At 37.7% G+C, this 12,477-nt stretch overlaps 1 protein-coding gene across 1 annotated transcript; it reads left to right on the plus strand.

Annotated features, from left to right (window-relative positions):
* Nucleotides 1–1,731: 1,731 nt before the first annotated feature.
* On the plus strand, nt 1,732–3,300 carry LOC306906141 (bone morphogenetic protein 2-B; the record flags this gene model as incomplete). Its single annotated transcript, XM_079477280.1, has 5 exons — nt 1,732–2,014; nt 2,099–2,223; nt 2,304–2,420; nt 2,502–2,685; nt 2,951–3,300. The coding sequence occupies 5 exons, from the start codon at nt 1,732–1,734 to the stop codon at nt 3,298–3,300; spliced, it is 1,059 nt and encodes a 352-aa protein (XP_079333406.1).
* Nucleotides 3,301–12,477: the final 9,177 nt, after the last annotated feature.

Below are 12,477 nucleotides of genomic sequence, written 5' to 3' on the forward strand. Positions count from 1 at the left end.
ATTGAGCATGCATTTCACTTGCTGAAGACAAGACTGAAGGGAAAATGCCCCGAGAACAAGCAGGAACTGAAGACAGTCGCAGTAGAGGCCTGGCAGAGCATAACCAGGGATGAAACCCAGTGTCTGGTGATGTCTATGCGTTCCAGACTTCAGGCTGTGATTGACTGCAAAGGATTTGCAACCAAGTGTTAAAAAATTAAAGTTTGATTTATGATTTTTAATCTGTCCCATTACTTTTGGTCCCTTAAAAAGTGGGAGGCACATATACAAACTGTTGTAATTCCTACACCGTTCACCTGATTTGGATGTTAATACCCTCAGATTAAAGCTAAAAGTCTGCAGTTGAAGAACATCTTGCTCGTTTAATTTCAAATCCATTGTGGTGGTGTATAGAGTCAAAAAGATTAGAATTGTGTCGATGTCCCAATATTTATGGACCTGACTGTATATATATATTGTAGGTAATAATTGCAGCCTGTTTTCAGTTTGCAAAATTAAAATGGTTTAGTAACCCCCTAAATGCCTCCCTTCATTGTCTTTTCCAAACACAGAATTTTGAGGTATCACAGATATTTCTGTAAGAAGCTTTGCGTATTTGATAAAACATTGCACTGTGTGGGTTTTGTGCTTTGAAACATCAGCCAAGCAACAAGTATTTGCAGATGTTGTGAAATGAGTCGTTTCCTTAGTCACTGTTGCCATCTAGTGGAACAAGTGAACCTCACAGCCTATGCGTTTGCATGATCAGAATATAATTGAAATAAACACAATTGTTTACTGTTCTTATACGGCATTGCCGTATTTATAAACAAATTGCTTTTAAATCCATATCCATGGGGTACCTATAATGTAAAACATGTAGACATGTATATAACATGACCTTCCGTGATTTAACCTGTCAATGGGATTGTTTAGAGAAATAACGTTCAATTCCACATTTTAACCATACATTTCTAATTCCTTTGCTGAATGTGGACAACTTGTAATAAATTGTGTAAATAAAAATGTTAATTAAAGGACAAAAATGGAGCATGGCCCCCATACCTTTTAAATAAAAAGAGAAAGGTTAACAGTTAAAAGCTAAAATGCCTTACTTGATTTAATTAAAGACAAGCGGTGCACAGGGTGAGAAAACCTTCATTTCCATTTGCGTCATATAATGTCACTGCGTTTACTTCTGTCACCATGGGGGGACCTGGCTGTGCACAGATAACGTCAACAACCTGCTAAAATCAACACGGACCTGTAGCAATTTCTTACATTTGTCTCTTCATGTTCCATTGATGTCATTGCTTAATGGCTTCTATAAACCCCATGCAACACAGCTTCTGCTTTAAACAAATTACATTTTTTTTTTAATTTAAGAAAGGAAACATAGTATGAGAAAAAAAGAGCACATACAGTATAATATCTAAAATTGCACGAGCAGTGTCACCTTTTTAAAATGAATGCATTTAGGTTGATGGAAATGTGGGAGCTGATTAATGTATACATTTTATTAATTACTGCAATATGAGCCAGACAGTTTTTTTTAACTTGAGTCATGGTGTTTGAATTAAACGGTTGCCTGTTAACTGTTATCTCTGCTGGGTGAGCAAACAAACCCTTGTGTAAACTATGGTGTAAATTTATAGTTCGTTTGAATGCACTGTTACACCACTCCAGCTGCATCTCAGTTGGTGCAGATTCATATAGGAGAATGTTTAACGTCGATTGTTAATTTTACCAGCAATGAAATTCTTGATCATTTATCTCTTTGAGACTTTTGCTTGGCATCTTCTTTATGTGTCGTCAGACACCTCAGCAGATCTAAATCCGCAACATGTAGAAGACGCGGTTAAACACCGCAGTTGGAATGAAATATTCCAGTTAAAAGACTTGAAGGGCAATGTTGCGTCTTATAGGAAGGCGCATCATCAGTTCATGGTGGATTTATATGATGCTGTTGCCGAATCAAACGGAACGCTTAAAAGCACACAAGTGCTGGAAGGAAATGTTGTTAGAAGTTTCGAAGGTGCGTAAAGGTTGCAAATTGTATGGCTGTCGCGAATGAAAGTTGAGCACTTGTGTATCAGACACTTGTTTTTTTTCTATATAGGACAGTCCAGTGGGTCATATCACTTCTTTAATTTAACATCATTCAGACCGGACGAGCGGGTGATCAAAGCAGAATTCCGATGGTTTCGCACGCGACCTTTTATGGGGCGATATCTTTTTTACAAAGTAAGTTTGCAAATATGTTAAATGCATGTTGAATGTTACTAATCATTTTATTGACAAATCGTATAACATTCATTCAATAGGTTGACATATATGAAGTGCTGGGCAGCAGAGCAAAACATCGGCGAGGAAATTTGTTAAACTCTAGATTATTACCTTTTTACACCAATGGATGGGAAATAGTCAACATAACACAAATGGTAAGTTGTTTTCCAAAGAATGAACTAATATGAAATGAATTTGTTTGTTCTACAGTCTGAAAAAAATACAAATCAATACAGGTAACTAAATGGATTGTTAACAGTAGCAAGAATAACGGCATCATGATTGTTACTTCTTCGCCATCCGGTAATTGGTTTGAGTCCAGTATGCCAGTGGATGGGCAGTCAGATGAGAAAAACGCGTATTTGGTTATATATTCAGATGACAGACGAAAGAACTTCCAAAATCCACTTTTCCACAAAGGTAAAACTAATTTATGATTATACAATATACAATACAATTATATATATATATATTAAATATTCATTATCAGGCATGCTGTAAGAACTGGTACTTATAAACCTATAGGCTACTATATTTATAATGCTGCGTATAATCCTGTAAAACAAATGCGTCTGCAGAAAATACAATTCATTTTGATATAACTGTTAACTATACATTTAAAGTCTAAGTATCAACACATCTCCTGAAGATTTTAAATAAAGAAAGTTTTGTTTTCCAAACAAAGCACGGAGGCGCCGGAGTGCGCGCTCGTTTGCCACTACATGCCAGAGGAAGAACCTCTATGTGGACTTTACTAACATTGGCTGGTCTGGGTGGATTATATCTCCAAAAGGTTACAACGCATACACTTGCGCGGGTGCATGTCCGTTTCCTTTGGGTGAAGGTCTACGGGCTACTAACCACGCTACCTTGAGATCGATAATGAATGCATTGAAAATAAAGCAGGAGGCAGGTAAACCGTGCTGTGTACCTGATGTGCTTTACCCCATAAGCCTCCTGTACTTTGATGACGATGAAAATGTTGTTCTAAAACAGTACGAGGACATGGTTGCAGGCAGCTGTGGCTGTCATTGAGATAGATAATTGCATGATGTAGTTTGATGAGTTTACATTTTGATGTAAAAAAGGTTATTTTAAGTGTTTATTTGTGGGTGTCAAAAATATAAATAAAAGTGTTTTAACAATGCAATATAAAATCGGTTGTTATTCTATACCCTAAATCAGAAAAGAGCGCTTGCAGAGCTCTTAGTCACCAATTGGTGGCGCCATAATGACTGCTACAGCTTTAGTCGGATGAGATTCTTTGGATGAAATAATAATTTAGTGTAGAGCATACTAAAATGCTAATTAATTATTTTATTGGAATGGTTCTTCTCCATAAACTCAGTTTATTGTTTTAAATTATTCCAAAAATGCATATTCCAAATAGATGCAAACCACATTTGCCAAATACACTGTTACGTATATAAAACACATCCTATAGGTCTCTCAATTTTTACAATACTTGCTCAACTGTGAAATATCCCATGGACAAGAATGTTCTAATCTCAAATAATAAAATTAACAAAATAATCTGTTAAGTGATGACAAACAGTCTAGTGAAAGAAAAAAGTATGTTACATATGGTGCTAAATTAAACCATTAGCTCTTGTTTTAAACATTTTAACAAACTAGTTAAAGAAAGAGAGCTAGGTTATTGCCTAACTTTAATAAAAATTCAACATTTATAATCTCTGTTTTACATTAACAATAAACAGCATACATACAAATACAAATCTAGTATGACTACACTACAAGTTTTAATGGAAAATGCTGCACTCTTAAAACTAAAAAGGGGCTTCATGATGCTATGGAAGAATGATTTGTGGTTGAATGGTTCCATAAAAAATCTTTAACATCCAATGATCCTTTCTGTTTGACAAAAGGTTCTTTGTAGCTGAAACACATACTTTAGATTATAAAAATAAGAAAATAATAGTTAGAACCTTTGAGTAAATGGTTCTTTGTGGAACCTAAAATGGTTCTTTAATGGCATCGCAGTGAAGAACCTTTTGAAGCACATTTTTTGTGTAAAAAGCTGTGTGATAGTGAAAAAGCTGTTTTAGTTAAAATTGAATGCAAAGCCCTAAATTCAGTCACATTCCACGTCTGGACCATATACCGGTCCATATTGCTTTCATCTCACACTATCAATTTCTTCTTTAGGTGTGTGTTCTTGTGATATATATGCAGGCTCGATGTAAGGATGTACCTCTTGTGTCTGATAAAAGTCCCCCTGCATTTGTTTCTTGCCAGATTCAAAGTCATCCAGGTCATCTGGGGTATTCATAGATCCTGTGGTCCTGACAATAGATTTCTGTGAAGGCAAGGATGAGACAGAAACAGGAACAAAGCCATGATATAGCACAAGTGGTGGTGTGTTCATAACCTCCAATGGCGGTGCTTGTCGTATGGCCCCCTCGTGAGACGGTATCGGCAAATGCACATAACTTTTGGTTTCTGGGTCAAAGAAAGTTTTTGTTTTCACCTGTACTGGCATGTCCACCAGGAAGTACTGTCCTGAATCAGGGTCCTGTAAAAGCTTCCGCTGTGTGATTGGAAAGGACTGTGCTACAATATTGGTGGCCGGTGCATAAGTATGTTCAATGCTGTTTTGTCGCAAAGATAGTGCCTTTGAATGAGAGTAATGCAATTCACCTGTCAATAACCCATAATTAACTTCCTCCTCAGTTTGTTTAAAGCTATTAGACTTGTTTTCATGTTTATCCCTTAAAAATCGATCCAAACTTTGAGTCCTGCGGTCCTGTTTTTTGGGTACATATTTCTCATTGTTTCGACTGATTCGGTCAATGTCACAATTTGTATTACTCTTCTCCAAATGATCCATGTCGTCAGATTTTTTATGTTGTTTCTCATTGCTGTGGCTATTTGAATCAACAACTTTGTTGGTTTGTCTGTCTTGGCCTTTATTAGACGGATCACTCCATTTTACGTTTTGGCTCTTGTGACTACAGTGGTGTCTAAAATTATATGCTTTAGGCTCAAGTGATCTCTCAAGATAATGTTTGCTGTGTTGACTGCTGTGTCTGTCATCGCTGATCGACCTGTGTTCTGATCTCTCACCTTCCATTTTGTCAGTGCTGTGATGTTTCCTCTCATCTTTGTGACTGATACTTTTTTCGCTGCTCCTGCCTCTACGCTCAGATTTGCTCTTGGCTTCAGATTTATGGATCCTCCTCGTGGTAAGCTTCATGGCACGGCGCATAGCTTTCTCGGTTTTCGGAAGAACAACAGGTGGCTTGTTCTGACCATGACTTTCATTTCCACTGCAGACTGATCCAGATCTTTCACTTGGTGCTGTGGATCCATCTGCATCTGTCAGTGCAGTGTTAGATATAATCTCCTCCATTGTATCTCCTGCATTTGCTTCAAATCTGTCCACGCCCTCAGACAAGGTGCTCACAGCAGAATGTCGTTCCTCCTCTTCAGACACAGAGACACTTCCAACCAACAACTTTCCCTCCTTGACTGAGGGATGTTGAGTGGCTAGAGGGGACAAGAGATGCATCACTGGTTGGTTTGGCTGTGGGCTCCTGTCTGGTAAAGCAGACAGGGCAACTTTAGAATGAACACAGTTCTTGAAGCATTCCAGATCTTCTTCACCATTTTTAGGCTCATTTAAGCTCTCCCTCTGAGACAATGGTTGTGTTATTTCAGGTTGATCTGTAGGGGACGGGTTATGTGATATTTGTGTTAGATTGCGAGCAGTCTCAATTAAGCAGTGTACCCATCCTCTTTTCTCCACATCAGTGAGTGGAGATGCAACCCTGTCAGAGACATCTGACTCACTTTTATGATTGCTAAAAGTACAGGAATCCATTTTTGCTTTACGAACCTCTGGATTGCCTGACAAAAGCTCTAGATGTGACTGTGAACCCCCTTCTGATTCATGTGATGAGGAAAGTTCATTTTCCTTTGAATGCAGACTGCTGATATGTGTTTGTTTACCGTTTAACAACGATAAGGATGGAGATTGTTCCAGAATGTCATGTACTGTAATTCTGTCCTTTCTGCTTTGATTTGCATGGATAGCCTCAATGGATAAATCAACTTTAGTAAGGTCTTCATCATGTTCACCCACCGTTATAACTTTTTCTAACCCACAGTTATGACTTTCTATTTCATTTGAAAATCCAAGAAACCCACTTATAAACTCTTTTACGTAGCTTTTGGAAGGACATTTGGATTTGTTCTGACTGTTTCCTGACGCCTTTAATTTGTCAGAACCCTCTTCCCTTTTCTCTATTTCATTTACTTTGCAGTTTTGCATTTCTTGTCTGTTGTTTGCGAGATCACTGATGGTAGTCTTTTGGAAGTCTTGTGTGTCATTATGTACTCTCTGTGAATCACATTCTGTCTTCCTTTCTTCTGATGCTTTGGATGGGCTTTCAAATGTTCCTTTATTCTCTGAATCCTTCTCCTTGTGGAAAGATTCAGTTTCCGAGGATCTGACTGTGACTTTTGGAAAAATTGTTTTATGTTTTATTTTATATTTTGCAGGCTGTTCATTGGGCCTTTCTTCTTTAGATTTTTCTGAACTTGTACTTCCACTAGACTGGTACGTCTGAATGTCTTTGCATTGCACCTCACTTTCTTTGTCATATTTTTCTTTCAGAGCTGATACATTTCCCTTCACTGGGCCTCGATTCTTTGATTGACTTCGACAAATTGTTCTAGCTTCCCTACTTTCCATATCCCCAGGCTTGACGGATGTGTCACCTTCCCTTTTTAACTCTAACTCTATATTTCTCATTGTCTTCTCAGCTACACTGATAGTACCTTCATAATTACTTCTTCCTCTTCTTGGAGGTACCTCAGGTGTATGGGAAATACCTTTTTTCTTAATACCCAACTCTTCCTCACATTGGCCAGAACTATGAATATCTCTACATTCCAAATGATTACCTCTATTGGTTCCCACATTTGCATGACCTATATTTTTAGCCAACTCTTTTTCCTGGTGTCTAAAAATGGTATTACCCTTGACTTCATATCTGTTACTTTCTTGACTATCATCATATTTGGTTACCACATCCTCTGACATCATTTGAACAGCCTGCATGTTTGTTTTAAATGCAGATACATTATTCTGACCTTTTCCATCTTTTGTGTTTGTCCCCCTCTTACTCCTGAACATACTTGTCTGTTGGTCCTCTCCATTAGTAGATAACTCACAACCAACCCTATTTCTATCTATGACTGAACTTTTTTCATTTGAAACAACTTTACTTTTTAATTTTCTTTGCTCTCTATCAGCAATTACTTCCTCTAAAGCCATTCTAGCCAAATCATATTTATCTATGACAATGTTGTCTTTCTTGAATGTTATAGATGTCTGATTCGCCACCTGTTCCATTGATGAAAATAATGCTCTTTTTGCATAAGTGTTTCCTTTCATAGACATAGATTCATTTTTTACTTGATTTCTCTGATTTTCTGAATTGCTTATTGATATGAATCTGCTCTGATTTTCAGTTGTAGTCTCTTCTTTTACGTAAGCACTTTCTTTTAATATTGGTGCACCAATCATTCCTTTATCTCGAGGAAAGCCTGTGGTACATTGACCCTGTTCTAGCTCTTTGGTTTTTGCCTTTTTGGAATGCCTGTACAATTCATTAAAACAATTTGTATCCTTTATAGCCAACAGCAATTTGCCAGCATTTGAACTATTATCATCATTATTGTCATTTTCATCATCATCTTTGCTTATAATTCTTTGATTTTTAATGAAGTTGTTCTGTCTTGCCGAAAAGAAGTGTTTTGCTTCCTTTCTATTGGATTCTTTCTCTTTGACAGGGCTTTTCTGAATGCTGAATGTTCTGCTAGTTTCTAACGTGTCCTTATTTTGATGCAAACCATCACTAATGATTTGTTCATCAGATTTTGTTGAATTTGAGTATGGGCTTTTTCCAGACTTGTTTTCATAATCCCTTTCTGTATGTAAACAAACAATGGGTGTTTTGTCCTGCTGCTCTTTAGTAACACCTTGAACTAATTTATTTGGATGGCTTTGTGTGTCACGATCTTTGATGTGCTCACAAATTCTGGCTTTATCTGTGAAAACCTGCGAGCTGGTATTTACCACAGTTTGACAATGTGCTTTGAAACGACTCTCCTCAGGACTAGCCTTACAATACAGCTGTAATGAGGGGTATGCCACCCTTTTTGCTATAGGACTCCTCTTTGATTTTAGAGGTCTGTTTGCTAACCCACCCGACTGAAGCAGACTTAATGCCAAATAGTCGTCTGGCACACCTCCATTAGAATATCCATGAGGAGAACAATTCTGGGTGTCTGCAGATTCTAATAGAGGACTCATTGGAGAGTTTATGTTTTTCTGACGAGCAGGTGAAATAGTTGTTGCTTTTGAAACCTCTGGAATTTGAAGCTCATCTTTCGAACCGGGTACATCAGGCAAAGGCAACTCTTTGATTTGACCTGCGATATCTAAACCTTTAAACGTGGTTGGGCTATACAAGACCTTAACTCGTTTTCGATTGTCCTTGAGATTAAATAACAAACTTGATGCCATTGATTTGTACCCCTCTCGCTTAATCTCGGGTGATGTATGCATCTCTCTCTCTGGAAGCGGTGGGACATCCAGAGCAGTAGGTGGGAGAACAGCTTGCAATATCTCTGAGGTTCCTGTGCTATGTCTCGAGAGTATCACTGGTGTCAACAGCTGTGAAATGCTGAAAGGAGTTGAACTAGAGGAAGTCTGGCCCTCTATTGTCTTTACCTCTTTTTCAGTTGGCTGTGCACCTTTCTCTCCAGCTTTTGTCCTATCGCAGACTGGTAAGGTAATAGGAGAGGGTCCCACAGGAATGACACTTTTTGCCCTAGTTCTGTTTTTTCGCCAGGGTACACAATATTTCACCTTTTCTGAATTACATCTCCGTTCGGTGGCAAGCAGAGGAGCCTTAGAGACAATATCATGTTGACCGCACTCTGTCTCATTCCTTAGTTGTGGTGGTGTACAGGGTGATGTAGATTGTACAGACTCAGGTGGCACTTTAATCTGATGAGTCTCTGTTTGTTTTGGGCACTTCTCAACTTCTTGGTCCTCTGACGGGGTAACATGTAATTTATAGCATTCACGTGCAGCCGTTAATTCCTTGTAAAGAGGTGAGTCATACCATACAGACTGTCTGTTGCTCAGCATAATCTCTGAAATGTGACCCTGCCCCATGGAAAATGTATTTAAATCCCCCCATGACAGGAATGGGCTTAATTCACTATGAAGGAAAACGTTTTTGGAATTCAGTTTTTTCAGTTTGTTGTTTTTATGTTTACACTTAGAGGACTTTCCTGATGCATCCTTGCATGATTTCTTGGCACATCCTTTCTCATCTGAATTAATATTTTTATTGGCTGAGGAAAGCTGTTCCACCATCATACTGTGATAATCTGAGGAAAACTCTGTGAGCTCCTTCTGGATACTGAGAAGAGCTGATTTGTCGCATGATTCACCATTTATCATCTTAGTGCATTCACTTTTCATCTTGGCAGAAAACACAGCAAAATGTGATGTATCTTTGGATGAGGTATTTTTTTGTCTCCCTAGTGCATCATTTTCTCCATTTAGCGGATAAGAATTAACTTTATTGACAGCAGAACACGAGCTCTCTATGGTCTTTTTTGAGACTTCCTCTGCTAGTGGCTTGTGACTGCTGACTGGGGGGGGGGAGAGCTCTGAGTCATTGTAGATTGCTTCATCTCCAATGCACAGACTCTTGAAAGCTCGATCCGTCAGGCTCACTACCTCCCGGTCTATTTCATCCATAAAACTAGCAAGATAGCGGAGGTGCAGCATGCTTGTTCTGTGGCCAGTATGACGCTTATCCTGGTTGCTCATAATGACCGTCTATGCCTAGTTTCTTCAGTCTGATGCGTAATTACCAGGCATTGTCATCGCATACAATGTGAAACATCACATTGTTAATTTCTTTAAAAAAAAAGAGATAGTGTGTCAGTTTTCGAGTTTATCATCAAACAAACAATACACAGTTTAATTTCATTAGCTTCTAAATATTTCAAATAAAATAATTGTGAGATATTATTCAGGCAAGCAGATGAAACCACCCAAGTTAAATGTGTTGGTTGAGCCTCTGTTGCTGTATCGACATGGTTAAAGGTATAGAGTAATATTATTATACCAACCAACATTTTTAGGGTAATACATTACATTAATGAGAATAAGTCAAAGTAAACATTTAATTTTTTTATATGTATTATACTGTATATTTTGACCATAAATGTGGGAGGCACGTCTGCATATCACTATGTCCAGTAAAAAGAGATACACATAAACCATGCCAAACACATTATTTTTAGAAGACAGATGTCTGTCTGCCCTTTCACATAACCCTTAGCAAACACAAGCATAATTAGTTATAGATGATATATATATATATAGATATATCTAATATATAGATGATTATTTAATGTTGTGTTAAACAAGTCTTTAATTTTTTTTTAAAACAATAGGCTTTAAAAACCTGTGTATTTACACAGAGATAAAAAAATCCATGGTTATTCAGTGGTAATAAAGCTATTCAAAATTGGCCACAATAATTTTTTTAGATGACACAATTATCATTTGTTTTTTTTTACATTGCAACTTCTGTGATATGTGGGTGAGTCAGGAATAACTCATTGCCACATATTTATCCTCTGACACGTATCCATTAACCAGCAACCATCAAAGCTAATAACTTACAGAATTGGAATTTGTGGCAATATTATAAATTTTTGTTTACATCCTAAGATATCATGTTAATTTAAAATAGTTAAAATGCTGAGCAAGGACCAATCTCTACATAGATAAATTCATGAGCATACAGTAAGTGGCCAAGACTGTTTGGATAGCACAACATGTGTCCACTGCTCATTATTCCATGTCAACTGGAAGTTGTGGTAAATTTTATTTTTGATACAGTATGGCGATAACGCCCTGACTAACCTCAACGAAATAGAAGCTTTGACTATTTAAAGGAAAATGTTGTTTACATTACAGTATGTAAATTACAAACACAGCTTCTGTCATGAAATCAAGCGCATTTGTTGAATGATTTAATATGAAGCATAATTATATTACATTCCTTACCTTTTTAAAAGTTTTGTATCGAATCCCGAGACAAATCCGTAAGTAAAATGTTTAAGAAATCCTGTATATTGCGGTGCATTCCCACAAGTCACTTTTTGAAGATGTCTGAATAAAAACACTATTACCCAGTCCTTTAGTTGATAAAAGACAGAGGTTCATGGTACAAATCCATGTTCATAGGAGCGCTTACAAAACCGAACAACACCACCAAAATAGCTGCCGGTAAGGCCAGAGTTGTCACATGGGAAGAAGTTATCCAGACAACTATTTGGTGTCAAGTGGGCGACAGATGAAATAGAAATGGTAATCTGCTATTTTAGTACTGGATACATGAACACCACGGCTCTAAATACCTCTTAGAACCCAAAGAGACTGCAACAACGTTTCATGTTACCACTGCAGCGTTTTGGGACAATGAAGTATGGTAGTTGGGAGGAGAAGACAAGTCATTTGCCTCTCGCAGACAGGGGAGGCAATATATCACCTTGCATTACCCCACAGTAGTGTCACCACACCTAAAGCGCAGAATGAGCAGTAAATGGAATCTGATTACTATGAGACTTGACCAGGTGGTGGAAATCAAGGACTTTAATATAAAACAAATCAAAAACCTACAAGGAGTAAAACAACAATGACAAGGGGTCATTGGGGGATATAACTCACAGACTCGAGAGGAACAATTAACTACTGAACTGGACTAACATGATATAAACTGTTGTGGACTAGACTAAACTATGACTTGCGTATCAGGACCAATATGCAAGGCCTAGACATAGGTTTGGTAGCAAAACGCACAGGTACAAGACAGAAAACACTAGGGCATTAAATAGGGAACTAAATGAAGAGGGGAATAGGTGCGGGCATTAAATCATTAACAATCAATAATGAAGAAACAAGAGGGCGGGAACAAAGACGAGAACACATGGCATGCCAAAACAAACAAAGCCTTGTCTCTCTTTACACTAAACGTCCTGCCACAAGAATAAGAAAATCATGACCAAAAGAGGCAGAATCAGGACAGTTTAAATTTGAATCAGATTTTAAAATCTTGTTGGAAATGAATGATAAACCATTGCTGCTTTTTA

This window comes from Barbatula barbatula (genome assembly GCF_947034865.1).
Source record: "Barbatula barbatula genome assembly, chromosome: 16".
Taxonomy (NCBI): Eukaryota; Metazoa; Chordata; class Actinopteri; order Cypriniformes; family Nemacheilidae; genus Barbatula; species Barbatula barbatula.